This window comes from Gobius niger (genome assembly GCF_951799975.1).
Source record: "Gobius niger genome assembly, chromosome: 10".
NCBI lineage: Eukaryota > Metazoa > Chordata > Actinopteri > Gobiiformes > Gobiidae > Gobius > Gobius niger.
In genome coordinates this window covers 23,478,447-23,502,140 of record NC_136861.1, presented here as the reverse complement: position 1 = coordinate 23,502,140, position 23,694 = coordinate 23,478,447, and the positions used below count along the sequence as shown (strand labels likewise).

General features: G+C 41.0%; 7 protein-coding genes across 7 annotated transcripts; 5 read left to right on the top strand and 2 right to left on the bottom strand.

Moving 5' to 3' along the window:
• The first annotated feature begins 323 nt into the window (after positions 1 to 323).
• On the top strand, positions 324 to 1,712 carry LOC306969731 (RING finger protein 151-like). Its single transcript, XM_079565434.1, has 4 exons — positions 324 to 381; positions 770 to 939; positions 1,021 to 1,117; positions 1,237 to 1,712. Exons 1-4 carry the CDS (start codon positions 379 to 381, stop codon positions 1,693 to 1,695), a joined length of 729 nt encoding a protein of 242 aa, XP_079421560.1. The 5' UTR covers positions 324 to 378; the 3' UTR covers positions 1,696 to 1,712.
• A 590-nt stretch (positions 1,713 to 2,302) lies between these two features.
• On the top strand, positions 2,303 to 3,732 carry rps2 (ribosomal protein S2). Its single transcript, XM_079565423.1, has 6 exons — positions 2,303 to 2,479; positions 2,550 to 2,639; positions 2,712 to 2,819; positions 2,891 to 3,224; positions 3,445 to 3,536; positions 3,604 to 3,732. Exons 1-6 carry the CDS (start codon positions 2,345 to 2,347, stop codon positions 3,682 to 3,684), a joined length of 840 nt encoding a protein of 279 aa, XP_079421549.1. The 5' UTR covers positions 2,303 to 2,344; the 3' UTR covers positions 3,685 to 3,732.
• A 917-nt stretch (positions 3,733 to 4,649) lies between these two features.
• ndufb10 (NADH:ubiquinone oxidoreductase subunit B10) lies at positions 4,650 to 6,208 on the bottom strand. Its single transcript, XM_079564231.1, has 4 exons — positions 5,983 to 6,208; positions 5,740 to 5,878; positions 5,241 to 5,380; positions 4,650 to 4,792 (listed from the first exon to the last, which is right to left on the bottom strand). Exons 1-4 carry the CDS (start codon positions 6,128 to 6,130, stop codon positions 4,704 to 4,706), a joined length of 516 nt encoding a protein of 171 aa, XP_079420357.1. The 5' UTR covers positions 6,131 to 6,208; the 3' UTR covers positions 4,650 to 4,703.
• Positions 6,209 to 6,879: 671 nt separating this feature from the next.
• On the top strand, positions 6,880 to 9,473 carry LOC306969432 (large ribosomal subunit protein uL3-like). The gene is made up of 10 exons (XM_079565053.1): positions 6,880 to 6,920; positions 7,135 to 7,327; positions 7,405 to 7,573; positions 7,638 to 7,773; positions 8,227 to 8,413; positions 8,495 to 8,655; positions 8,753 to 8,854; positions 8,932 to 9,027; positions 9,102 to 9,221; positions 9,304 to 9,473. Exons 1-10 carry the CDS (start codon positions 6,918 to 6,920, stop codon positions 9,361 to 9,363), a joined length of 1,227 nt encoding a protein of 408 aa, XP_079421179.1. The 5' UTR covers positions 6,880 to 6,917; the 3' UTR covers positions 9,364 to 9,473.
• A 64-nt stretch (positions 9,474 to 9,537) lies between these two features.
• Positions 9,538 to 17,328, bottom strand: LOC306969501 (testis-expressed protein 2-like). The gene is made up of 12 exons (XM_079565130.1): positions 17,313 to 17,328; positions 15,801 to 16,964; positions 14,967 to 15,170; positions 14,419 to 14,650; positions 14,164 to 14,357; positions 13,849 to 14,028; positions 13,310 to 13,409; positions 12,817 to 12,949; positions 11,680 to 11,811; positions 11,060 to 11,263; positions 10,849 to 10,969; positions 9,538 to 9,974 (listed from the first exon to the last, which is right to left on the bottom strand). The coding sequence occupies exons 2-12, from the start codon at positions 16,920 to 16,922 to the stop codon at positions 9,831 to 9,833; spliced, it is 2,766 nt and encodes a 921-aa protein (XP_079421256.1). The 5' UTR covers positions 16,923 to 16,964; positions 17,313 to 17,328; the 3' UTR covers positions 9,538 to 9,830.
• Positions 17,329 to 18,538: 1,210 nt separating this feature from the next.
• LOC306969481 (methionine-R-sulfoxide reductase B1-A-like) lies at positions 18,539 to 20,131 on the top strand. Its single transcript, XM_079565109.1, has 4 exons — positions 18,539 to 18,676; positions 19,073 to 19,215; positions 19,685 to 19,799; positions 19,884 to 20,131. The coding sequence occupies exons 1-4, from the start codon at positions 18,622 to 18,624 to the stop codon at positions 19,901 to 19,903; spliced, it is 333 nt and encodes a 110-aa protein (XP_079421235.1). The 5' UTR covers positions 18,539 to 18,621; the 3' UTR covers positions 19,904 to 20,131.
• A 353-nt stretch (positions 20,132 to 20,484) lies between these two features.
• Positions 20,485 to 23,339, top strand: LOC306969324 (methionine-R-sulfoxide reductase B1-A-like). The gene is made up of 5 exons (XM_079564938.1): positions 20,485 to 20,557; positions 20,640 to 20,782; positions 21,028 to 21,142; positions 21,228 to 21,393; positions 23,306 to 23,339. Exons 1-4 carry the CDS (start codon positions 20,494 to 20,496, stop codon positions 21,257 to 21,259), a joined length of 354 nt encoding a protein of 117 aa, XP_079421064.1. The 5' UTR covers positions 20,485 to 20,493; the 3' UTR covers positions 21,260 to 21,393; positions 23,306 to 23,339.
• The last annotated feature ends 355 nt before the right edge of the window (positions 23,340 to 23,694 follow it).

Below are 23,694 nucleotides of genomic sequence, written 5' to 3'. Positions count from 1 at the left end.
TTTATCTGGAGTGTGAACAATAGAATGCAATGGAATATATTGGCCTACATTTATAATATCGCTTTGTTATGCTAATTCTTGCGAGTTTTGTTGCTGGTCCTAACAATGGATGCTCACCTGTTTGTTAGCGAGTGAAGTCTGTGTTTAGTGCTAGAACAGCAGGGAAAGGACGCAGTCGATAATGAGCGCCTTTATCTCTTTGCATCCATATGATTTACTAAATCCAATTGTGAGAGAGACAAGTCCCTCCTTCACGGTTAGTCAGGAATGTTCATGTGTGTAAGCGCGAGATAACACGGGTGTGTATGTGACATGTGAAGAGCCGATATGAAGTAAGACACACCAGGAATGGAAACACGGTGAGAGAAAGGTACAGCCATGGTAAGCAATTTATTTTATTAATCTTTATTATTTGTGTTTTTAGGTCTTTGTTATACATTGAGTTCAGCAACACAATTGATCGATTCATTGATTCATTAATGTAATGTTTGTTGTGTGTATGTGTGTATGTTTGTTTGTCTGTTTGTGTGTTGTTTGTGCTGTGTAGTCATATAAAATGGCGTATTAGATATAATTTGGTGTTGATGAATTCACACTATTGCCCAGTATTTGGTTTTGTCTTAAAACATGTGATTGGTCATATGACGTTCCAGAACAATTCTTTTTGTGTGGAGAATAGCAATGGTCACATAATGTAACAGACTTGTTGTTTAGTAAGTATATGTGGGCTTTACAGTATTACAAAATGTGTTATGTTGGACTTGTATAGGCAGACTCTGAGGTGTCAACACAGACTGGGGGCTATGATGTGGACATGTTTATGGAGGCCCCAGACTATGATGTCATATGCACCATATGTCAAGGAGTTCTGCGCGTTCCAGTCAGAGCTGCATGTCACCATATCTTCTGCAAGAAATGCATCTTACAATGGCTCAAGAGGTACTCAAAGATTTCAACGCATTTTATTACGACATTGTTTGCAAAGTGAATTGTGTCACTAATACTGTATATCCTCTTTAGACAGGAGACCTGTCCTTGTTGCCGAAAACCAGTCAACCCAAGCTTAATCTTCGTCATGTTTAAATTAAGTAAATCTATTGGACGTATGAAGATAAAGGTAACTAAACCATGTATCATTCAATATGTTTGATTCTGAATACTACAATGTGATTTATAAACATTCAACAAAAATATACGAAGTCATTTTAAATAAAATTCTTATCTAAACTTGTGCAGTGCAAGAACGAGATTCGCGGATGTGCAGAAACTTTCCCACTGTCTGAGCAGTATTGCCACAGCATGAGCTGTATGTATGAGCTGATCCCATGCCCTTATCAGGGCTGTCGTGCACAGCTTCTGCGCAGGGACCTGGACACCCATGCTCGACACTGTGAACACTGGAGACAGCCATGCCACATGGGCTGTGGAGCTATATTATCCCACAGCACACAGGCACAACACAATTGTTACAAACAGCTGAGGCAGGAGTATGAGGTCCGGCAGAGAAACCACAGAGCTATAGCCACTACTCTCCAGAGGAAGATGAGGAGGATGCAGAGCACAATGGCCCACATGAAGAGGCAGATCGGTCTTATCTGTGAGAGTCTGGAGGTGATGGATGATCTGCATGAAGTTGAGGAAGATGACCCAGAGAGCAGTGGCAGCTCTGAAATTGGAAACATCAGCAACTGCTGACCCATATGCTGCTCTGAGTAATTCCCCTTGTTTAGGCTATATTTTTGAAATTCTGTTTGATATGTGTTTATTTATTTATTTAGAGTGAGTTGTGTGCAAGATGTTTCTTTTTAATAAAAAAAAACTTGTCTTCATAGTCATACGAAGTAATAGTTCATTTACAGTAGCTATCTATTGCACACAATAATCACATTCGGTGCTGCTATATTTAAACATTTTCCCAATGGGATTCTCATGCACTTGCATCAGCTGCCTGTAGGAGGCAGTATTGATATGCCCGTGTCCTCGCGAAATCTCGCGATGGCACATGTTAATATAATCCAGCGGAACTGTGCACCGGCCTTCTTCCTGTTTAAACGATCACGTAAGTCACCATTTCCTTGTAGCGTTATCGTTTGAAATCTTAAGATATCTCCTTCATCGACTCTCTCAACTGCTCATTGCTATTCGGAAGTTTGAAATAAAGTTGTTTTGCCTGATTGGAAAATTATATTTATTACACCGAGCTTCTATTGATGTGTTTATTGTGCGATGTTCGAGAGCGATTCTCCGTGGCTCTTCCTTCCGTTCACGATCTGTAGTTGATGCATTAGGAGCTTTCCCACATCTCACCTACGATTATTCTAATGGAAACCTCATTTTGCAGCAAATGGCGGACGACGCCGGTGGTAGAGGAGGGTTTCGCGGAGGTTTTGGTGATCGCGGCCGCGGCCGTGGTCGTGGACGCGGTAGGGGCCGTGGTAGGGGTCGCGGCGCACGAGGAGGCAAGTCTGAAGACAAGGAAGTATGTACTTGTTTGTTAATATTGTCAATATTCAGTACTTATCAGTATTAAGTGAAGTGTGGTTCCACAGTGGGTCCCCGTCACAAAGCTGGGCCGTCTGGTCAAAGACGTGAAAATCAAGTCTTTAGAGGAGATCTACTTGTACTCTCTGCCCATCAAAGTAAGCCCATATTAAAGGCAAAAATGCAGAAATGTCATACTTCTGGTTGTTAATTTTGATTCTAACTTTCAGGAGTCTGAGATCATTGACTTTTTCCTGGGGTCTGGGCTGAAGGATGAGGTTCTTAAAATCATGCCTGTTCAGAAACAGACCCGGGCTGGACAGCGCACCAGGTTCAAGGTGAGGATGATGATAAAACTAGCGAGTAAAATAACTGCTTGATCAGGGTCTTAAACGTGTCTGTGTCATAGGCCTTTGTTGCCATTGGTGACTACAATGGCCATGTTGGACTGGGTGTGAAATGCTCCAAAGAGGTGGCTACAGCCATTCGTGGAGCCATCATTCTGGCCAAGCTGTCCATCGTCCCCGTTAGGAGGGGTTACTGGGGTAACAAGATCGGCAAGCCCCACACTGTCCCCTGTAAGGTGACTGGACGTTGTGGCTCTGTCCTGGTGCGCCTTATCCCTGCCCCTCGTGGTACTGGCATTGTGTCTGCCCCTGTGCCCAAGAAGTTGCTCATGATGGCTGGTATTGATGACTGCTACACTTCTGCCCGAGGCTGCACGGCCACCCTTGGCAACTTTGGTAAGGTTCCTTTTAAACTTGGTTCCCCTTTCTCCTCGCTCTGCCCAGCTACACCTGCTGTGGTGTACCTGACGTAATCAGGAGAAAAATTGACGAGTATTGTAATGCACGGCAGAAAGACTTATCTATAGTCTGCTCTGTTCCCTGTCAGTGCTCAACATGTTTTTGAATGATTTTCTAGAATGTGCCTTGTAATGTTGCTACTTTTTTCCTTTTTTAGCTAAGGCTACCTTTGACGCCATCTCCAAGACCTACAGCTACCTGACCCCTGACCTCTGGAAGGAAACTGTCTTTACAAAGTCTCCATACCAGGTTGGTATAGTTTTGGCTTGCTTAAGATGACGCTGTCATTGTATTAACACATGTCTGTTTTATGCAGGAGTTCACGGACCATCTGGCAAAGACTCACACCAGGGTCAATGTGCAGAGGGGACAGGCTGCTGTAACTGCACCATCCTAAGACTTTTGTACAGCAGAATTGTTTGAATAAACATTTCTGAAACATAAACCTTGTCGTCCATTAATGCTGTTAAAAGACTAGAAATGGGTGTTGCAGTAGAAACTTAATATAGCTTTTTTTTAAAGGGCATAGATGGTACATTCTTGAGGATTCTTGTACCATTAGCTTGGTTACCTCAAGTTGATAAAGCAGGGGCTCCCAAGATTTTCATTCTGCCAACCCCTTAAATGACAATGAACAATCTGGGACTCCCACTATAACTGATGTGTGGTTTAATGCACATATATGAATTTTATTCGGGTCATAACAAAAACTTGTATGAACTCTAATACAACCTGCCATAATTGAGGCAGTTGTGAGCTCAATCTCAAATGTGTAGCTCCATACATCTATAGTTTAGGACAAACAATTTTACCTTTTGCACATTTTAGGCTGTCTGAAAAGGAGTGGGGGGAAGTAAACACTTTAATCCCACCCCTTTAAGTACTCAATATCTTGTTCGATTTACTTATTAGGCTTCCTTATAACAATCATTTGAGCACTGTGATCAGCAAGTGTGGATACTACCTACCAATCATCTGGTTTACAACACAGCTAATTGACTTGACCTCATCTGTTTTAAAAGAAATTACTTGCACCATCCATGTGTTTTCATATCCAGATCTGGGAGCCACAATTCTGCTTGCGACCCCACTTAATATGTAAATGACAGGGCAGGAGACTGTCATTTACATATTAGGGGGGGGAATAGCAACAACGGCATTCAAATTGCCACAAGTGATCAGATTAGTCACCCTAATAAAGACTGAATTGGGTTTGCGTCAATACTCCAAGTGATCCCTTTAACAAATGTACATTTTGAAACTGCAATGTTTGGGAACCAGAAAAGTATGACTTACAAAGATAAAAGCTGCACTGAAAACCGCCGTTCAATTCACACAAAACAATGTGACCAGCTGCCAAGGTCTTAACACTTTATTTTACAATAATTACAGAGTACAACAACCATTCATAGATTTTTAAGCAGTTTCCGCTTGAGCTTCCATCATTCGTTCTTTTTGCTTCATTAAGCATTTTCGTGCACTAGCGTAGGCTCCAAGGTCTCCGTCTGACAAAAGGGGGAAAAAAGCAGTTCACAAGCTGAATAATCAGAACGCTGTATTAATACTAGATGCAGTGTTGGATAGTAACTGAGTACTGAACTTTATAATACTCATATTGAGTAACTGTATTCTGGTAAAGTTACTCTTTCCTTTCAGTATATTTAAAATATAGTTACTTTCCTAATATCAAAAGGAATACACTGAAGCTGGGGGAAAAGTTAAGCTCTATGTCATTCTGGGCTGTGGGCGTTTTGCATTCCTAATTAGTGGCAAATGAGGTAAATCACAGGTGGTGTAGCATGTTTTTAATCATACACCGTTTTAACGCAAGACTATAACGCAAATCAACGTGAAAGTATTCCAAGTCTACAGAATACCGTACTCTGATTGGACAATGTTACAAAATAAGGCAAGTATTCTGCAACTAAATATTATTGCAAAGTATATACTCACAGCATAACTGGTAGTTTTTTGCCGTCTCGTTGAACTCATTAATTTCCTTGGCACAGTTCTGCTCATAACTGTACCCTTCTCTCTGATGGCAGGCCCTCATACGCTCCTGGACAATCTTCAAGACTTCCTGGTTCACTTTACTATAGAAAGACAATGTAATTACATGATTAAATTACAACGACGCTGCCTCCACAAAGACCCATTGAGTCTTATTCTTGTTCACTATTAGAGATGGGCAACATTTTCATTGTACTATATGACTGCATGATACAAATAAACCCTATATCAGATGTGGTTGGTTATAGTGAGACTTGGTCAGGGACACTGTAGCCACCAAGGGTCTCTCCACAAATGTTGCCATGATCTGTTTTGGGAAGCTGCCCAGTTGAATGGCATTTGAACTGTACTAAGAAGAAAAACATTTAATTTTATGACAAAATAAAACACATTTTAAGTGACCATCCAAATGCTCTGATGGACCAGCTGCTCATACACTTACTAGTCTCTCCTCCACTGCATCTCCGCCTCGTAGTAGCACAGGTAGTCGCCTTCCTCGCAGTCGGTCAGGTCGGGGACTCTGCGGAACTTCTGGTGGTAGTACACAGGCCTGTTCTTGGACCTCAGACCGTCTACAACACCTTCACAAACAAATAAGCATAATGACACTCGTGGCCACATGTGCGCATGCAAAGAGCGAATAATCTGTGGGTTTAGTTATTCAGATATAGCATTTTAGCATTACCTCTGGCTGTGGTGACAGGCAAATCCACGGCGTAATAGAAGAGTTTTGACAAGATTATAGCTGGGTTTGGGAGTGCAGTTTGTTTGTCGGGAGCCGGAGTCTGCCGGGGAGGCTCTGGATATGCCCCCTTGTCAAAATCTCCCGGCATTTTGACGTATTTCACCAAAAATAAAGAAGTATTCCTGCTGTTCGACCTCAAAAGCTCTCCTTTAGTCTTCACGCATGCGCAGGGAAGACAACAAACATGGCGGCTTAGAGGTCAACTTTTTTGCCAGATTTTTGTCAGATTTTTTTTGCTAAATATTTTTTGGAAACATGGCTTTCCCACCGTTTTCATTGATTTGTTCCCTCGCGATACCGAACATTAAACAAATATTTCAGAAAACTTAATTTTGAACCACAAACGTGTGTTGGTTGTCATAAAACACGAGAAACACTAGATGGCGCCGGTGATACTGTGTAACAGAAGTCGCTTTGGCTGTGACATATGACAATTATTCCCTCTTTCTGTGTATATATGCATTTTTCATATAGCTCAATTAATTAATAGACATTTTCTGACTTGGATAATTTAATGGGAATGAATAGGTATATGTGGCCAATATTGCTTCCTATGTGGGTCAATATTGTTGCCTATTTGCATATCTTTATTAGAGTATCAGACTATAATAGAGCAATCAATCTGCACCAAAAAAAAACGTTTAATATTCTAATCCTGTTTAGTAAATAATGTCTTTCTTGGAAAGTCAATGAACCTCTCAGTGTCTTCTCTACTCTACTTGGCAGAGGTCTCCCCACGTGAACGTGAATATGACTCCTCAGCTCGGCCAAACACAAAATTAGTCCTTATGTCGTGGGCCGTCTCATGTGTGATCATAAATCCAGACAGCACCAGCCCCTCTCTCTTTCTGTTTCAGCCTCGACAGTGCACACTCATGGTCAGTGCCTCTTGTGCTTTTTGGGTTATGCTTTCTTTTCAAATGAAGCTTTGTTTGCCGTTCTGTTTCACAGTATTTCTGTGACCACGCATGTAGCCTAATTATTTATAGGTTCTGTAAACTATATATGTTATTTGGCACAAGTTTAAATCTGTATGCTGTGTGTGTGTGTGCAGTTAAGTTTCCATGTGCTCACTTTTAATGTTTTCTTCAGTCTCATCGTAAATTTGAGGCCCCTCGGCACGGGCATATGGGCTTCTTGCCCCACAAGCGAAGTAAGAAGCATAGGGGCAGGGTGCGTTCATGGCCCAAAGATGATCCAAGCAAACCTGTTCACCTTACAGCCTTTCTGGGTTATAAAGCTGGCATGACACACACCCTCAGGGAAATACATCGCACTGGTCTCAGTACGTACAAGATGCTTGTGTAGTGTGAGAAAATGTTTACTTCATTGCGTCTAATGCCTCATTTATGTTGGATACAGAGCAGTCAAAGCGAGAAGATGTAGAGGCAGTCACCATTATTGACACTCCTCCTGTCATTGTGGTTGGAGTTGTGGGATACGTCAGCACTGTGCGTGGCTTGCGTACCTTGAAGACCATCTTTGCAGAACATCTCAGTGATGAGTGCAAGCGCAGATTTTATAAAAGCTGGTGTGTACAGTTCTAAATAGATAAATGTTGAATTTATGTAACTGACAGTACGTTTGTGATTTAGGTACAAGAGCAAGAAGAAGGCCTTTACTAAATACAGTAAAAAATGGCAAGATGAGGCCGGAAAGAAACAACTGGACAAAGATTTTGCCACAATGAAGAAATACTGTTCAGTGATCAGAGTGTTAGTGCACTCACAGGTAGAGTTTTGTTTCATTCTGTACTACACACATATTTAATCTCTCTTTGTCTTGAATTGCCCTGATGTGTTTACATAATGCCCTTTTAAAAGGACAAATGTCTAAGACCTTTATTCAATTGATAAGCCATGGGGGAGAAAGTCCCCACACTCCCAACCTTGTCAGCAAAAATGAAGAACAGGCGTTGAGGGGTGCCGTTTCAAATGGCAGTTTAAAAATATCCTCCAGGCTGAAGACCACTCACTTCCACTCTCATGCTCCTACTACTGCCAAGGGGAAATGTGGGCAGGAAACATAAGCATTGGCTAAGACAAGGTTAAGACAAGGTTGCACAAATCAAAAAGTTACTACATTCTAGTTTTAGACACATTTACGTAATTACGCAATTAACAACTTCTATTAATTACTGATTATTGGGATAACTTGTTTTTTTTATTATTTTTTTTATTTTAGGTGCGATTGCTGCCCATTAAGCAGAAAAAGGCCCACATTATGGAGGTCCAGCTTAATGGAGGTACTATCCCAGATAAGGTAGACTGGGCTAAGGAGCGACTGGAGCAGGCTGTCCCAGTTTCTGCTGTCTTTTACCAGGATGAAATGATTGACATCATTGGGGTCACTAAGGGACATGGCTTCAAAGGTTGCACAAACAAACAAACAAACAAACACATTTCTGATTTCTGTATTGTTTCAATTTGATTAATTTGAAACATAATCACAGGAGTGACAAGCCGATGGCGCACAAAAAAGCTTCCCAGAAAAACTCACAAGGGTCTGAGGAAGGTCGCTTGCATTGGAGCCTGGCATCCCTCCCGGGTTGGATACACCATTGCTCGCGCAGGTCAGAAAGGCTACCATCACCGCACTGAGATCAACAAAAAGGTGAGATATACCTGTCAAATAAGAATGTACTCATTATACGATTTGAATGCGTTTGTTAACTCTGTCTCCTTTGTTTCTCTTGTCTGTCTCTTTCCAGATTTACCGCATCGGTAAAGCAGTGCACATGCAAGATGGGAAAGTCGTTAGAAACAATGCCTCCACTAACTATGACACCACCCAGAAAGCAATCACTCCCATGGTATTATATTCTCCATTCTACTCACCAATTCTGATTTCTTTGCTCATTACCATATATTGCTCATGCACTCTCTCTAGGGAGGGTTCCCTCGCTATGGTGAAGTGAAAAATGATTTTCTCATGGTGAAAGGATGTGTGGTTGGATCAAAGAAGCGCGTTCTCACATTGAGAAAGGTACTATCTCTGAATTTGAAAGAATGCAAATTTCTTTGACAGATAAGCTCACTCTTGTAATGTCTGTCTTGTAGACCATGGTTGTCCACACATCTCGTAAGTCCAAAGAAGAGATTGAGCTCAAGTTTATTGATACCACTTCCAAGTTTGGTTATGGTCGCTTCCAGACTGCACAGGAGAAGAGATCCTTTATGGTAAGCATGAACTACTTTAATGTACTACTGTCTTTTGGTATAAATATCAAGATTAACTATAACCCTTGACAATTATCTGCAGGGGCCTCTGAAGAAAGATGCACTAAAGACTGTCACAGAGCCTCAACCAGAAGAGGCTTGAATGGATTTCGCTGTAAAGCAATAAAGAACAAAACACTTTGCACCAGGGATATTGCACCAATGCAATATCCCTTGTGCATGATTATGAAACTGTGGGTATTTAATTAAAGCAAAGAAATGTAATTTGAATGTTTTGTTTATTTCTCCAAGACACGTGCAAAAATACTGTATGTTTGACAAAAGATGCAGAAACATTTTTGGATGAACAAACAAGCGACGTGAGCATTAATGCCATGCAAAAATGTCCACTTTGGCCTTAAAAAATGGTAACCTTTTGGAAAACCAGCTTCCATTGGTGTTCGAAACCTTGGCATATTTAACTGCTCTTACAGCAAGGGTACAGGGGAACATTACACCATTAAATTCCACAGCCTTGAAAGTTTGGTGGAAAAGTATGAAATTAGCTTCAAGTCAACCCCCTCTGTCCATGCAAAGTAAACATTACTACCGCTCTCATCTTGGTGTCACCTATTCGGATAAATAGTCCTGAGACTCGATGGAGGACTGTTGCGATGAAGGGACAGACGAGTGCTGGGACGGTGGTGTGCTTTCCAGGCCGGAGGTCATCAGTGGTAGGTACAGATCATCCATGTTAGGCATTACAAACACTTTCTGTTGTCAGGAACAGAAAAATGTATTAGTTGTATTCATACTTCAGTGTTTTCAGAACTTTCTAATTATTCCTGTTTCATTATACTGCAGTACTGATCTTCACTCTTCTACTCTTCACTGATTACCACACAATAATACATAAAAAATAGGCAAGGTTTAGAAAAAATATGAAGAAAGACAATCTTAAAGGTATATTGACATAGGCAGTCAGATCCAGTCATTGCGCTCAGGTATAGATGTTTTTAAACATCTATATGTCTATACAGCAGCAAAACAGATTTTTACCCCCACCCGAACCGAGCACATTATCTCCGGTTTGGCTTTACCCAAATCTGAAAGCTTTGTTGTAAAAGCATCATAATAGCAACAAAAAAAAAAAACTAGGATGAAAACGCAACAGAAAAGTTACCAAAAAAGTGACCATAAACCCAGCAAAGAAGTGACAAAGTGTGAAAAAACACAATAAAAAGCCAAAAAAAAAAATACATATATATATCGATAAAAACTACATGAAAAAGACGGTGAAAAATGTGACAACCACACAAGGAAAAAGACCAGTTTAGATAAATTTTGTAGGCCTTAGCTTTCAAATGAGGCGTTACACTGGCCTATAGGCTGTAAGCTCCAGTCCAGAAACCTTTAGATTTGGGTAAAGCCGAACTGGAGAAAATGTGCTCTGTTAACCTCTTAACCCCCGCCTGAACCGAGCACATTTTCTCTACTTCGACTTTACCCAAATCTAAAAGCTTCTTGAAAAAACAAGGATGAAGACGCAGCTAAAAAAGTGACAAAAACATAACTAACAAGTGATGGAAAAGCAACACAAAAGCCCCAAATTTCAAATGTAGATTATACACAGAAAAAAAAAATGTACCTGAAATTCACACTGCAGCTTCTTTTCTATCCACTCAGTGACATGTGTGAGTGTAACCTCCCTCTCCCCGAGCATAGGCCTGACATGAAGGTCTAACTGTGGGGGCACGCGGAAACTGTACCTGCAGCGTCAAAACAAACAAACATCGTAGTTGTAAATGCTTGAACATCAACAGGCGTTATTTACGGTAATACAAACAACAAATCAATACCATATTCTGTCTGTAGGGGGCGGAGGTATGTTGATGGCCAGAGTCCCTGACAGCTCCTGGACTTCCACACTGAGCATTAGAGGCATGTTGGACACTTCTGCAATCTTCTTTTTGATGTACTCGTTTTCAGTAGCCTTCTGGAAGTACTTGGACTTTGCGATCTTATCCACAAATCGGAGAATCTTCCTGCCCGTGCTGTTCCCGCTATCACAGGGGAAAAGAAAAAAATTATGATATTGAATAATAAACAAAAAATATCAGCAGAAGACATTACTTACTACACAACTTGAATTACAACAAACCAGGGGACATTTAAATATTTACAATACTGTTCACACAAAAGTACTTTGACAGCCTGGCTAAAAACAATAGAGAAATTAAAGAAAAACATTTGCTATTACCCCCTAATATGACAGATTTCTTTAATAAAAATATTCAATCCATAACATCCCATTCCAAACCCTATTCACCATTGTAGTTCTACAGGCCACTACCGTCCATCCACCCATCCATCATGTGAACTCAGGGGAAATAAGGCTGAATCTGGTGCTTGCAAGGTAAATAGTACAGTGGCTGTGGAGTAGATGATTCATAAATAAAGGGGAATTTGGGTGATTTACCCTTCAGGCACCACGACAGCGCTCTTCTCTCCTGGAGGCCCCAGTGGCTCAAACACTTCTTCTTCATCAGACGACCCTGCGCTGGAGGACTCTTCATCACTGTCAGCCAGAACCGACAGCCTGGGTTTAGACCTAGAAAAACAGATCAGATACATCAACAAACTTTATTTAGGCTTTGAAGCTGCTTTTGGACTCGTAATTAACATAAAGTGTGTGAGCTCTTGAGGGAGAATGATTTGAAGAATGAAAGGAACAAACACTACCCTGGGCACGTACATTGGGTTTAGAGAGTTTGAATTATTTCTATTAACCTACAACACATTAAAGTTAAGTTAAAGTCAAGCTTAACAATAGACATTTAAAGCAGTACTAGGTAGCTCATGCCTCTAGAGGCCATAAGCGCCACTGCAGGTGTTGTAGCATGTTGCGTTTTTTTATTCATTCATTTTGTGTGAGAGTAAATACTACTCTGCCAGAAAAGACAAAAGGAGAGAGGAATATTGGACATCCAATTATACAATGGAGATTTTCTTCTCACTCAAACTTGGCTGTAAATATTACTTAAGTGGCACTAGCCCGCAGTTAGCTTTGCCCGTTAGCCTGTTAGCTTCTTCTTTGTGATTCTATTAGTGTGTATGGTGGGTGGGGGTGGCACCAGACACCAGGGGGAGATGAAAGACCCCCCAATCACCCCATTAACACTTGTAGTACCCCCAGAAGGACAACGGAAAGGATTTATTATGGTAAACAAGCTACTTAGTACTGCTTTAAAAAGTGAAAATGCGAAATTTGAAAACTAAGTATTCAGAGCTTATACACACAACAAAAGACTCATTCCCAAGCCCTTCAATCATTAGTGTACAGTCAAAATTAGGGTCTGTAGTAAATCAATTAATTGCCCATGAAATCTCTATATAAGCCCCAGAGTAAAATGTTTAGAATGAAAATAATAATAATTTGAGTTTGAGTTGAGTTATGTATCAGACTTAAGCAAAACAACATTGGAATAAGAGGGGTATGAATCCATATTTCCAAAATCTATTAGGAAACAATTTTATAAAAAATGAATATAATATATGTAAATAAATTTCGGCTCAACGTTTTGTAAAAGACTGGAATGAACTACAAAATTTTCACCCAAATGGAAGAGTTTCTTGAAGAGTTTCAGCTTGGACTTCACCATCTTTCCCCAACTTGCACAGGTTCATCTTGGTCTCGAGAGTCATCTGAAGGCAGCCAGTGTACATGACCTCCATTTCCAACCAGAGACCTACAAAGCAAGCCAAAGAACAGGGGAGGATAACGCGTGAGCTAAGTGAGTATATTGGACACTGGCGATCTGCCAGAAGAGACATCAGACATACAGAGGTTAGTGTGAGCTTGTTATTGTTGGTTAGGCTTAGGCTAAGAGGATTGCGGATCGCCTCAGTTGGAGACAATGGAAGGGTTTTAAAGGCAAACTTAACAGTAGATTAGGCAATGACCCAAATGGATGGCAGCATTTTGAAAAAAGGTAACATAGTATTTAGAGTGAAAACTATCCACATTAAAACTCATCTTTGAAATAAACCAACTACTCCATGCTGTTTTTTGGTGAAAAGGTTTATTTAATTTAGTGAAGTAAGTTTACCTCTGCGATCCAGTGAAGGTTTGGAAGTGCTGATGACTTGAGGTAGACAAGTGCCCATGTCGATATCCGCAAGAGTCAGTTCATTCATAAAGTAGGGCAACTGCAGTGAAAATACAAGCGAAGACATTAGGATGTACCATAAAAAATACCACTAAGACTTTATAGGTCATATTTAATATGAGTATGATGTCATTCTACTTAGGAGGGGGAAACAGAGTGTGAGAGTTGGGCAGTAAACTGTTATGTCATCAGTGCTCACTCCTGCAGAAGGACTGCTTTATCAGCTTGGCTCTCACTGGCACAAGCAAACTGCAAACTGCAGAGAGCTGCACCTGACTCTCAATTCACATATCCTTATTGCGTTATCACGGTTACTTTTAGCCAAGCTTAAATAATTTTCCTCTTGAGAAAACAAAAGGTAATCTCATGTCAAGTGTTAAATGCCGAAATACTACAATTAGACATTTGTTAAATGAACAAAAATAAAAGTTAAATAAATACAAAGCTCTCTTTCCTGGAAAAAATAATTTCCTTCATACCTTGATTTTACTGAGTTTCTTCTGAATCTTATGTGACACCTGGTCAGTCCAGTACTTTTCTTTGAGAAAGTCCCAGAAGATTCTTCCCACAAGTGAGTTCACCCATTGAGGCTGTGCCTCTGCAGAGCAGCCCGGCTCTGCTTCAGGCTGGACACCACATGTGCTGTTTGTGTCAGGATTCTAAAGCGGTACGTTTAAAAGAGATATTATTATTCAGTTTGTTAGCTTAATTGCACTTGCAGTCCAATAATAAAAACACTATCCACCACTATAGAGTTTTAATCATGCCACTCTCTACCTTACAGTCATTTTTACCTCACTGGTGTTTTTGAATATTGTGGGGCCTTCCTTCTCCGATGGGCTGGGGATATCGCCATAAAAGTCTGAGTCAATAAGCTGAGCCATGTAGGTGCTGTAGTCCACAAAGGTTCTTGTTTTCAGAGCTCCAGTTAAGTCGACCAGCTCCTCACAACTATCTTCAACATTTTCTTCAATACAAGCTGCACCTGCTGCAAAAAACATAGAGAAGTACAGCGCAGCTCAGAGCATGTCATACCATCTATGCCTTACCTGAGCTCCCCTCATCTCTGACAATGCTCTTCATCTCAGGCTTTGATGCAGAAAGGAAATGCTGAAACCACTCCTCCTTGTCCCGGCCTGAGCGGCCAAACAGGTAAAGGGTAACTGGTGTCTCAGTCTCGACGTCCTGCTCCTCATGTGCCCCAGGAGCCAAAACAATACAGATGGGGTACTTCTTGTTCCATATCCTTTTTCGTGCCAACCCAGGAGGCAACAGAGACACCTGTGATAAAACATATTGTAAATTTACCCACATTGTTGCAGATTGTGTTCAGGACAAGTAGTAAACACATCTAATATAGACTTATCAAGATTCAGTGGAAATGTTGTAAGTCTTTCATAAGCTTGATGTAAAGTCAAATTGCACGATCTAAGACCAGTGCTTTATTATCAAGTTGTCTGCCCACGATGACAGTTGGCCGTTGTTTTCTCCCGGCCTGGTTGTTGTTTGGCCGGGACGTGAAACAAAGCATTCACCTGGTGTGTTTCTTTACATGCCTGCTCCCGTGGAGTCTTTGAAGAGCACCATTCACACTGACCTTGCAGTCTGTGAGCTGGTAGACCCGTGTGTGCACAAACGCAGCAGTCTCTGGGGGGGTCTCGTTGAGTGATGCCCACCGGCGGATGTTGGCACTTGGGTAGGAGAGCTGCAGCCGGGTCCCCTCCAATGACACATGGACAGAGTGTGTGACTGAAGGGTGAAAAGTCTCAGGGTCGTAAGTGTGTGCCTCATTCATCCAACCCTAAGAGAAAATATGATATAACAAATTAACTTACATATAAGTTCATTTGATGAGTATCGCGATAATATTATGAATTCATTCACTAGCTTTGACCATGTCTCTACATGCAATACTATATAAGAATGTTTAAGTGGAAACATATAAATGTGTTGCACTCGGACAGATCAAATAATGCTTCATGCAGACTAATAAGAGCCAGATTGCAATCACATTAGTTGCTGTAGTTGCAATCATACGTTTTATCAAATGGCTGTTAGCTTTAATGCATTGCGGCCTCTTTAACACTTGACACAATACTCCAGTTTTCATATTGACAAAATACCATACTCAGGCTAATTAAATCCACCATGAATGATCCCTCTCCAGTGTGACAGCAAAGCTCAGCTGGAGGGAAACATGAGACATGCACAACACATCGAACTCATTTAGCACTATGGACTAATCTGGAGTTTATTGAGTATAGAATATTACAATTGTCTACAGGTGTGGAAGGAAAATAGCTTGGGAGGTTGTTGGAGATTAAATGTACACATGAAAGAACATTTTCCTAAAGGCAAATGAGAGGCCTGGCGCACGTCTGATTTGCCTGAAAACAACACGAGAATTACCTTAAAAAATCCCTTTGATTACCTTCAGAATGCCTTCATCTGATTTGTTTCCATCCAGCGGAGTTATATTCAGCCTTCTATTTCTCACCATGGTAGTACATCTATGTCTTGGGGCAAAGAAAAATACAACAACTAGTCCCAAAATGAATCCGCATGCCACCCCCACAGACAGGCCGGTCACATACGAGGGCAAGGGAAGAATGAAGAAGCCATAGGCCATAAGTCCAACAGGAAGGAGCCAGTAGAGAGGCAATGAGGGACATGGGAGCATGCTTTGATAATGGGTATAACTTCTGTAATTTGTTCGATTTCCGGTCGACAGATTGAAACCCTGCGCGGTGTCGTCAAATGTACACATGTCGTTTTTGTCGGCTGTAGTGATATGCTGATGTTCTGGTGTAATAGGTGTTTTTTTATTGAATTTCCCAATGTGCTCGCTGTCTGTCCTTTTGCGGCACTTTAAGTCTGGCACATAGGAAATGGTGGGGTCTCCGGCACTCATAGTCCTTCCTTGCTTGGGGCTTTCATCACCAATAATCTTACTAAACATGGAGAGAGGATCCTGCATAGCTTCAGAAAATTTACGCCGCGTGTCCTCAAACTCCGCAATCAAAGAGCTGCCCTTCGATTCAATGGGAGATACACTGCCCGCCGAAGGGGGTTCACTGTCAGTTAATTTGACTTCTTTGGGTCTTGCTTCGGGGAACTTCTGCGGAGTGAGTGGTTGCCTTGGGTGCAAATGAAGCTTTGAGTCTGATTTTGATAGATTCTCGTCATACTCCGTTCTATGGGGAATTTCTGTGCTCAGCGACTTGACGAGAGAAAGCAGAGGTTTGCCTTTCAGTGGGCTACATTCCTTCAGCTCAAGCTCAGAAGATGAGGATTTGACGAGGCTGGTGGCCGTTGTGCACATATCTGTGAGTGAGCCCGGAGAGGAGGGAGAGTGAGACAAAGTAGGAGCTTGACAACTGGGGTCCTGGTTTGGACTGAGATCCATCCCCACAGCAAAGTTGTCCCCTGTCTGTGGTTTGTCTTTAGAAAAAGACACTGTAGGTCCTTCTTCACAGACGTCCAAGCTGAATATGAGCTTGCTCTCCTCCATGGTGTTTGTGTTCAAATAGTCAACCCAGTGGAGCAGGGGCATTGGACATGATCCACGACAACACTGGAGCAAATGTCAAGTAACCTGAAAGAAGAAAGACAAAGCTGTTTTGTTTATGCCAGTACAGCATCATCCTGAAGGTCAGAAGTACGTTAATAGTTTTTTTAATATATAGATTACTATAAATCAAATTATTAATCTCAGTTGACCTGAAATTAATGTGCTGCTATTACTGTCAGATCTGCTTCTTTCATTTTAGTCCCCTTTTTCCATCTCAATGATAATGTCTATGAGGCTGCCGTTAAGATTTCTAATCACAAATTAACCTGTATAATCTCAACCCACCGAAGCTGCTCTTTACAATCTAAAACTACATTTTTGGACAAAATAGTAACTTATATTATGCAGTGTACTCTTATTTATCGCACTCACCTTAGTGTTGCATTTAGCGCAGCTTTAATGTCACAGATCAGAGAGACCGAGGGCAGCCCGATGCTGCACTGCACTCTCCCGCAGTGATGGGTCCGGATGCTGCAGCGCGTGGTGATGTTGTTCTCATCGCTGCGCTCACATCAGTTCACAGCACAGAGACACCCGGTTTGGAGAGACTGCGTTAAAGCCAACCATCTTTGGCATTTATCAAAAAGGTTGATCCAGCGACGTGATATTTCCGTATTTGGCCTGAAGAGAGGAGTCCTAGATAGAATAATGTGATTAATGGAGTCGTGGCCGCAGACTGAACCAAACTTTAATCCAGATTAGACCTGAAGCCAACAGGAGGCGACGACTCCTCCTCTCTGCTGTGCGGCCGGTGTCAAAATACACAAACTCCCCACACTGCGGTCTGCGCATTCTGCAATAACACAATCTTCAAGACGGCGACTGCAAGGGGGGAATGAATGAACAGACGCATCGATAGCTATAACCGAATGAGACAACAAAACAGAATCATATGAAGTTCTGTCTAGCCTACCCAAAAGTAAGAATGGTGCCACCTACTGACTTAAATGGGCTATATGCACCCCATGCCCACCTCCGCTCAAATTAACCTACTGTTTGGGAGGAAGCAGCCTATAAATGATTTTTCAAAAGCAAATTACTCTTTTTGAAACCGAGGCATCACTTCAACATTGTACCTCAGAACAAGATATTATTTCTTATGTGAACTGTTAGCTCCCTGTGAGCAAAACATCACAACTTCTTTGTCGAGGATTTGCTGCTCAAACGCGTGAGTTTTTGCCATTTTGTATCCTGCAAAATATTGTAAAGTGTTAATGTGTAATTTCTCAAAAAATATTTTCAATTGTCAAACATAGGCTGCTTTTTCCTACATCAACACCCGACAGGACAATAACAGAGGAGCTATTATATTATCTTTTTTTTTTTTTTTTTACTATGATAAAGAGAGCCAGTTCACTTATATTATAATAGACCAATTTATTGGGCGCCATAAAAAAAATAGAAAAAAATAAAAACTTCCTTCTGACCATCCAGGCTTTCCTCTGAATGATGTCTTCAAATCATCTCATCTTTTTGACGGACAACAAGAATAAAAATAAGAAAATGAAAATAAAGAACAAAAACAAACTTTTCTCAAACAGAGAACTTTGACCATACTTTGACGTAATATGTTCATTTATTTTGAAAATCTTTACAAACCGGAAATCCCCTCCGTATTTTCTATTTACATGTTTTTGTAGAACTTTAGCGCACACTCCGAAGAACATCCTCGTAACGAAGTATGTCGTTTTGTTCTTTTTTCGGGGGAGAGGCCTTTAAAGACCACTTCACGCCCGGTAAGTGAATACAAACTAAGTTATAACTTATAACTGTGGTCTTGTGCTTTTCGGGCTGGTGTCTCGCTTCACTTTACATAATCCTCATTCAAGACAGAGAGCTGCACGCAAGCTTATTCTTCACTGTTTTTGTTGTGGGCATGATCCATGGTCAACTTTTAATTTGTAAAACATCGATGTTACGGAAATTTGACTCTTAATTAACTAGTTTTAACACGGTAGTAAATGTACAGTATGTTGTATAACACCCACAGTTGCACAACAAACCTTGCAAAATAAATTGAAAACCAGAAGTAACATTAGAGTGGAAAAACACCTCAATGCATTGGTACTTTCCACCTGTTATGGCGTATAGCCAGAATAATCCACATAAATGACTGTTGTTTATGCTTATAGGGATTTATGTGTGTTCAAAGTGTGACCACCAGCTCTTCTCCAGCCGATCCAAGTATGAGCACTCTTCCCCTTGGCCTGCGTTCACAGAGACTATTCAGGCGGACAGTGTGTCCAAACATGAGGAAAGACCTGGGGCATACAAGGTAATTATAATAATAATGCATTGGTTTTATATAGCGCTTTTCTGGACACTCAAAGACGCTTTACATTGCACTATTCGTTCACTCCATACTCGGTGGTGGTACGCTACTATTGTAGCCACAGCTGCCCTGGGGAAGACTGACGGAAGCGAGGCAACCAGTCTGCGCCATCGGCCCCTCCGGCCACCACCATCCACTCACTCACTCACTACATTCGCTAGGCTTCCTGGTGTTACCAAACGGTCTCCCATCCAAGTACCGACCAGGCCTTCCCTGCTTAGCTTCCAAGGTCTGACGGGATTGGGCATAGCAAAGGCGGTATGACCACCGCCTTTGCTATGCGGTGGTAATCAAACCACGGCATAGGTAATCAAACAAAAGATGTTCAGAGAAAGTCTATAAGTCATATATAATAATAATAATACTAAAAAAGTTTTAGTTTGTGATATGAAATGCCTTGTTTGCTTTTCAGGTGCGATGTGGGAAGTGCGGGAATGGACTAGGTCACGAATTTATAAATGATGGCCCATCTAAAGGGCTTTCACGCTTCTGAATATTCAGCAGCTCACTGAAGTTCATCCCGAAAGGTCAGAACAATTATTATACTGACGAATAATCACCTACACCGCCGATAATCATCATTCAGCTCATAATTCATCTCTTCATTTCAGATAAGGTTGATGGACAATAAGGCGAGCTTTGAACAACCATTTCTGCTGCTGGACCCGTCGAAGTTGCTCAGCTGCCGAAGATGTGGGCATTGTATGGTGAGATCTGGTACAAGCCTTGCCAGGGACACCAGAGCTCTGAAGAATTGTGACCACAGCGAACAGCATGCAACACAAGACAGGTCTTTCTATGCAAATTTATAGTTACTCAGTTATCTAGTTTAAAGAGGGGTAATGATGTTTAATTTATTGTCATGAAGTACAACGCTTTTGTAATAAATTATGACTGAATTATGATTCCAATGAGGATATTTTGACGTCTCTCTTGTAACATTTTGATGCGTTAACCTTTTCAAACATCGAATGTATGTGAAATAATCTGTGTAATGAGAATACCTCACTTATGTACACAACTGCAATAAATAATTTCCTTACATATATTAATGTGTCTTTGCATATAACTGGAATTTCATCCATAACCAATCAGTTAACAAGTGACTGCAGAAGCTGATGGTCAGTGCTGCCCTCATGTGGAAGTAATGAACATTACTTAACTTTACACAACTCTGACCCAGCTCAAAGTTATTTCCAGCTCAAGCTCTGAGAGAAAAACATGGACGAAATGTCATACTGCTCTTTTTCTGGAGGGGAAGAATATACAAACCATTTCCAGCCCGGTGAGCTGACTGGTCTCTGAAAAAATATCACATTGGTTCTGAAGATCTTACATTTATTGACATATTTCTTTCCCATTTTGAGGCATATATGTGTGCTCCGACTGTGGCTATGAGTTGTTCTCCAGCAGCTCAAAGTTTCAGCACTCGTCTCCTTGGCCAGCTTTCTCTCAGACCATTCACGAAGACAGTGTGGCCAAGTATCCTGAGGCATGGGGACCTGTGAAGGTGAGGGTGCAGTGGGTTAGTTGGACAATATAATGAATGATAAATAGGATTGACACACACATATTTTTGATGAATTGGTATTTAAGGGTTTACAGGGAGTTGAGGTTATAAGAAAGGGACAAAAAAGCTTTTAAATAGTACCATTAACTACACATTTAAACTTTTTTAAACAACCTGCTAAGTTGCCTCTTAACTTTATTCCTCTACTGCAATATAAGCTTTAATCGTGCAAATTTGATCATCAGGTTTGCTGTGGCAAATGTGGTAACGGTTTGGGACACGAGTTCTTGTATGATGGACCAAAAGAAGGACTGTCTCGTTTCTGAATTTTTAGTAGCTCGCTCAAGTTTATCCCCAAAGGTAAAGCTACAAGTTGATCTTTTTTATGTAAAAAGAAATGCTTGTATATGTAATAATTTGTATACTTTTCCTGTTCTCTGAACAGGAACTGAACAGCAGCAGAAGCAAAAGCTGTAAAATGAAGGGAATTTTGATGCTACTGTGGCCATATGAAGTGTTTAGGGACAAAGCCTTTTCAAGGAGCACCAAGGCACTGATGTAAGGGCCATCACTCTGATGATCATCATCAGACAAGTTCACGTTAATTTAAGGTACAGTTTATTTTCTGTTCATGCTGTAGGCCTATTTCTGGCAAACAATCTGTCTATGTATGTTGTTGATCAAATCCATTTGCAATGGCTTATTTTGGTCAGTAGATAGCGCTCTTTGTTCACACATGGCTCATTGATGGCTCAATGATAAATGAAACTGTGTAATGTTCATCATCACATTGTTTCACAGAGTAAAGTTATCTCATTATTTCTAAGTGTGACGTCCAAGCATTCTTAACTTCTTCACTGTCCAGTCTAAGTTGTGGCCGCTGTCCCTTTCCTCTGCAAAGACCCGTACATTGGAGGAATGCTTAACAAAGCTGAGACATGGGGGCACATTGAATAGTGCTGCTCTGAAAGTCTATGGGGAGCAGGTGTTGGGTCTTCAAACACTAAAACATCAGTGAATTACAGGAAACATAATCTGCTATGCTTCTACCTGCTCTTATTATAGCAGGTAGAAGCAAATTTGCCTTGATTGTAAATGCGTGTTGTGCTCTTAAAAGACCCTGTGCCCGATTGTTTTTAATTTAATGAACAATGAAAGAGGGAGAGAGTGAAACAACTGTTTGTCGTAATCCAACTAATCTGGACTGCTGGATGTTGGGATTTTAGAAATAACCGTAAACCAGGTCATTACATCTGCATTTTGATAGTTAATAATAGGCAATTTCTTCTCAAGAATTCATGAACTTTATAATATGCCACATGAACAAACCTATTCAGTGAAATTACTATTGTTGCTCTGGTTTAGTCTTTGGTCAGAAAATGTTGATGCAAAGGGAACAAGTTGATTTGTTTTTTCCTGTTAATTAAATAAGAATGTTTACTGCATCCCCAGTTCACACAACCTTTTTTTTATTGGTTGACCTGCTCACACCAACATAAATATTATCCATCTTATTAAACGTCTTCTTCCACTTGTCCGTTGCCGGGTCATGGGGGCAGCAGTCTGAGCTGCCCAAATCACACTGCACCAGCCCCATATGGCTCCTCCTGCAGGTGTTCGGTTCACAGGAGGATGGCCTCACGATTAAACGGGCCTGTTGGTCTCTCAAAATGGGCTTCTTCCGTCCTTTGTGTGATCTGTCACTTGGGACGTGTTTGCCATGGGAGACCCAGGGGCACAAAGTCCCCGACAAACCAGGAGGTTTGTTCCAGGAGGGGACATAAATATTACATATTATATATTGTATACTATAAATAGGGACCTTTTTTTGGATGAATTCCAATTAATAAATTGCATAAGGTTTAGTACGATTAAAACTTTTAATCTAAATTAATCAAACTTTACTTTAGCAGCACAGAAACCTTTTCAGTTTCTTTTTTCTTGCAAGGCGTTGCTTATGGACAAAAAGCCAGCGATTTTACTGTCAAGCTTGTTCATTGACAGAGTTAAACTGACATAAACTTATTCAAAAAGATAATTCTCCAAAATTAATCATTGTCTTTGAAGTCACAGGCCTCACATCTCCACTTCAAATAGGTTAAAATGTTGGAAAATACAAAGAAGCATCTAAAATAAACCACTAAAAAAGAAAATACCCCTAAATAAATTATGCTTAAGGCAAAAATTAAAATTGATTGAAAATGTTAATCAAAATCCCACCACTAATTTTTACTTTGTAAAGGCATTTCAAATATTCCTTCACTGTTCATAATTGCATTGCTAGTTTCATCAGTTACTCATTTCTTTCATGGCCTGGCAAAGCATATAAAGTCCTCGGGAGCAAAATGAACCCAGTCATCTTGTCGGGGAGCAGTTAAGAATCCAACTTAGAGAGGGAAAAAATGAAGATAAACCAGATGTAAGAACGAGATGGAGAGGGAAAGGAAATGGGCCTGAATCCTTAACTGTAATTAGCTTGTGTTATCTGTGAGAACACTCTTCTCTCTTGGCATCTGTGCACAGCTGTAAGGCCAAACGGAAACAAACAGGAAGGAGGAAGTGGTAATCCTTGATCACATCACGGGGCAGACTTCTCTTCTTCTCCTCCGCTGACCTCCATGACCGGGGCTCATCCGTAATCATATTAAACCACTCGGAAGACTTCCCCGCTCACTCCCAACGGCCGGGCCTCGAGGCTCAAATAAACAAATGTCTGCAGCTCTGAGTCATGCACGGACATCTTGTTTTAATTGTAACCTGCTCTGCATTCTGTTGTTTATTATGGGCACTGCACCTGCTTCTGTTTTCAAACACAGATTAAAAGTGCTTCATTCTGTGCCCACACGCAAGGGAATATATAATCAGCCCGCCTTACAAACATCTGTCAACCAAGGGGTTCACAAATCTTTCAT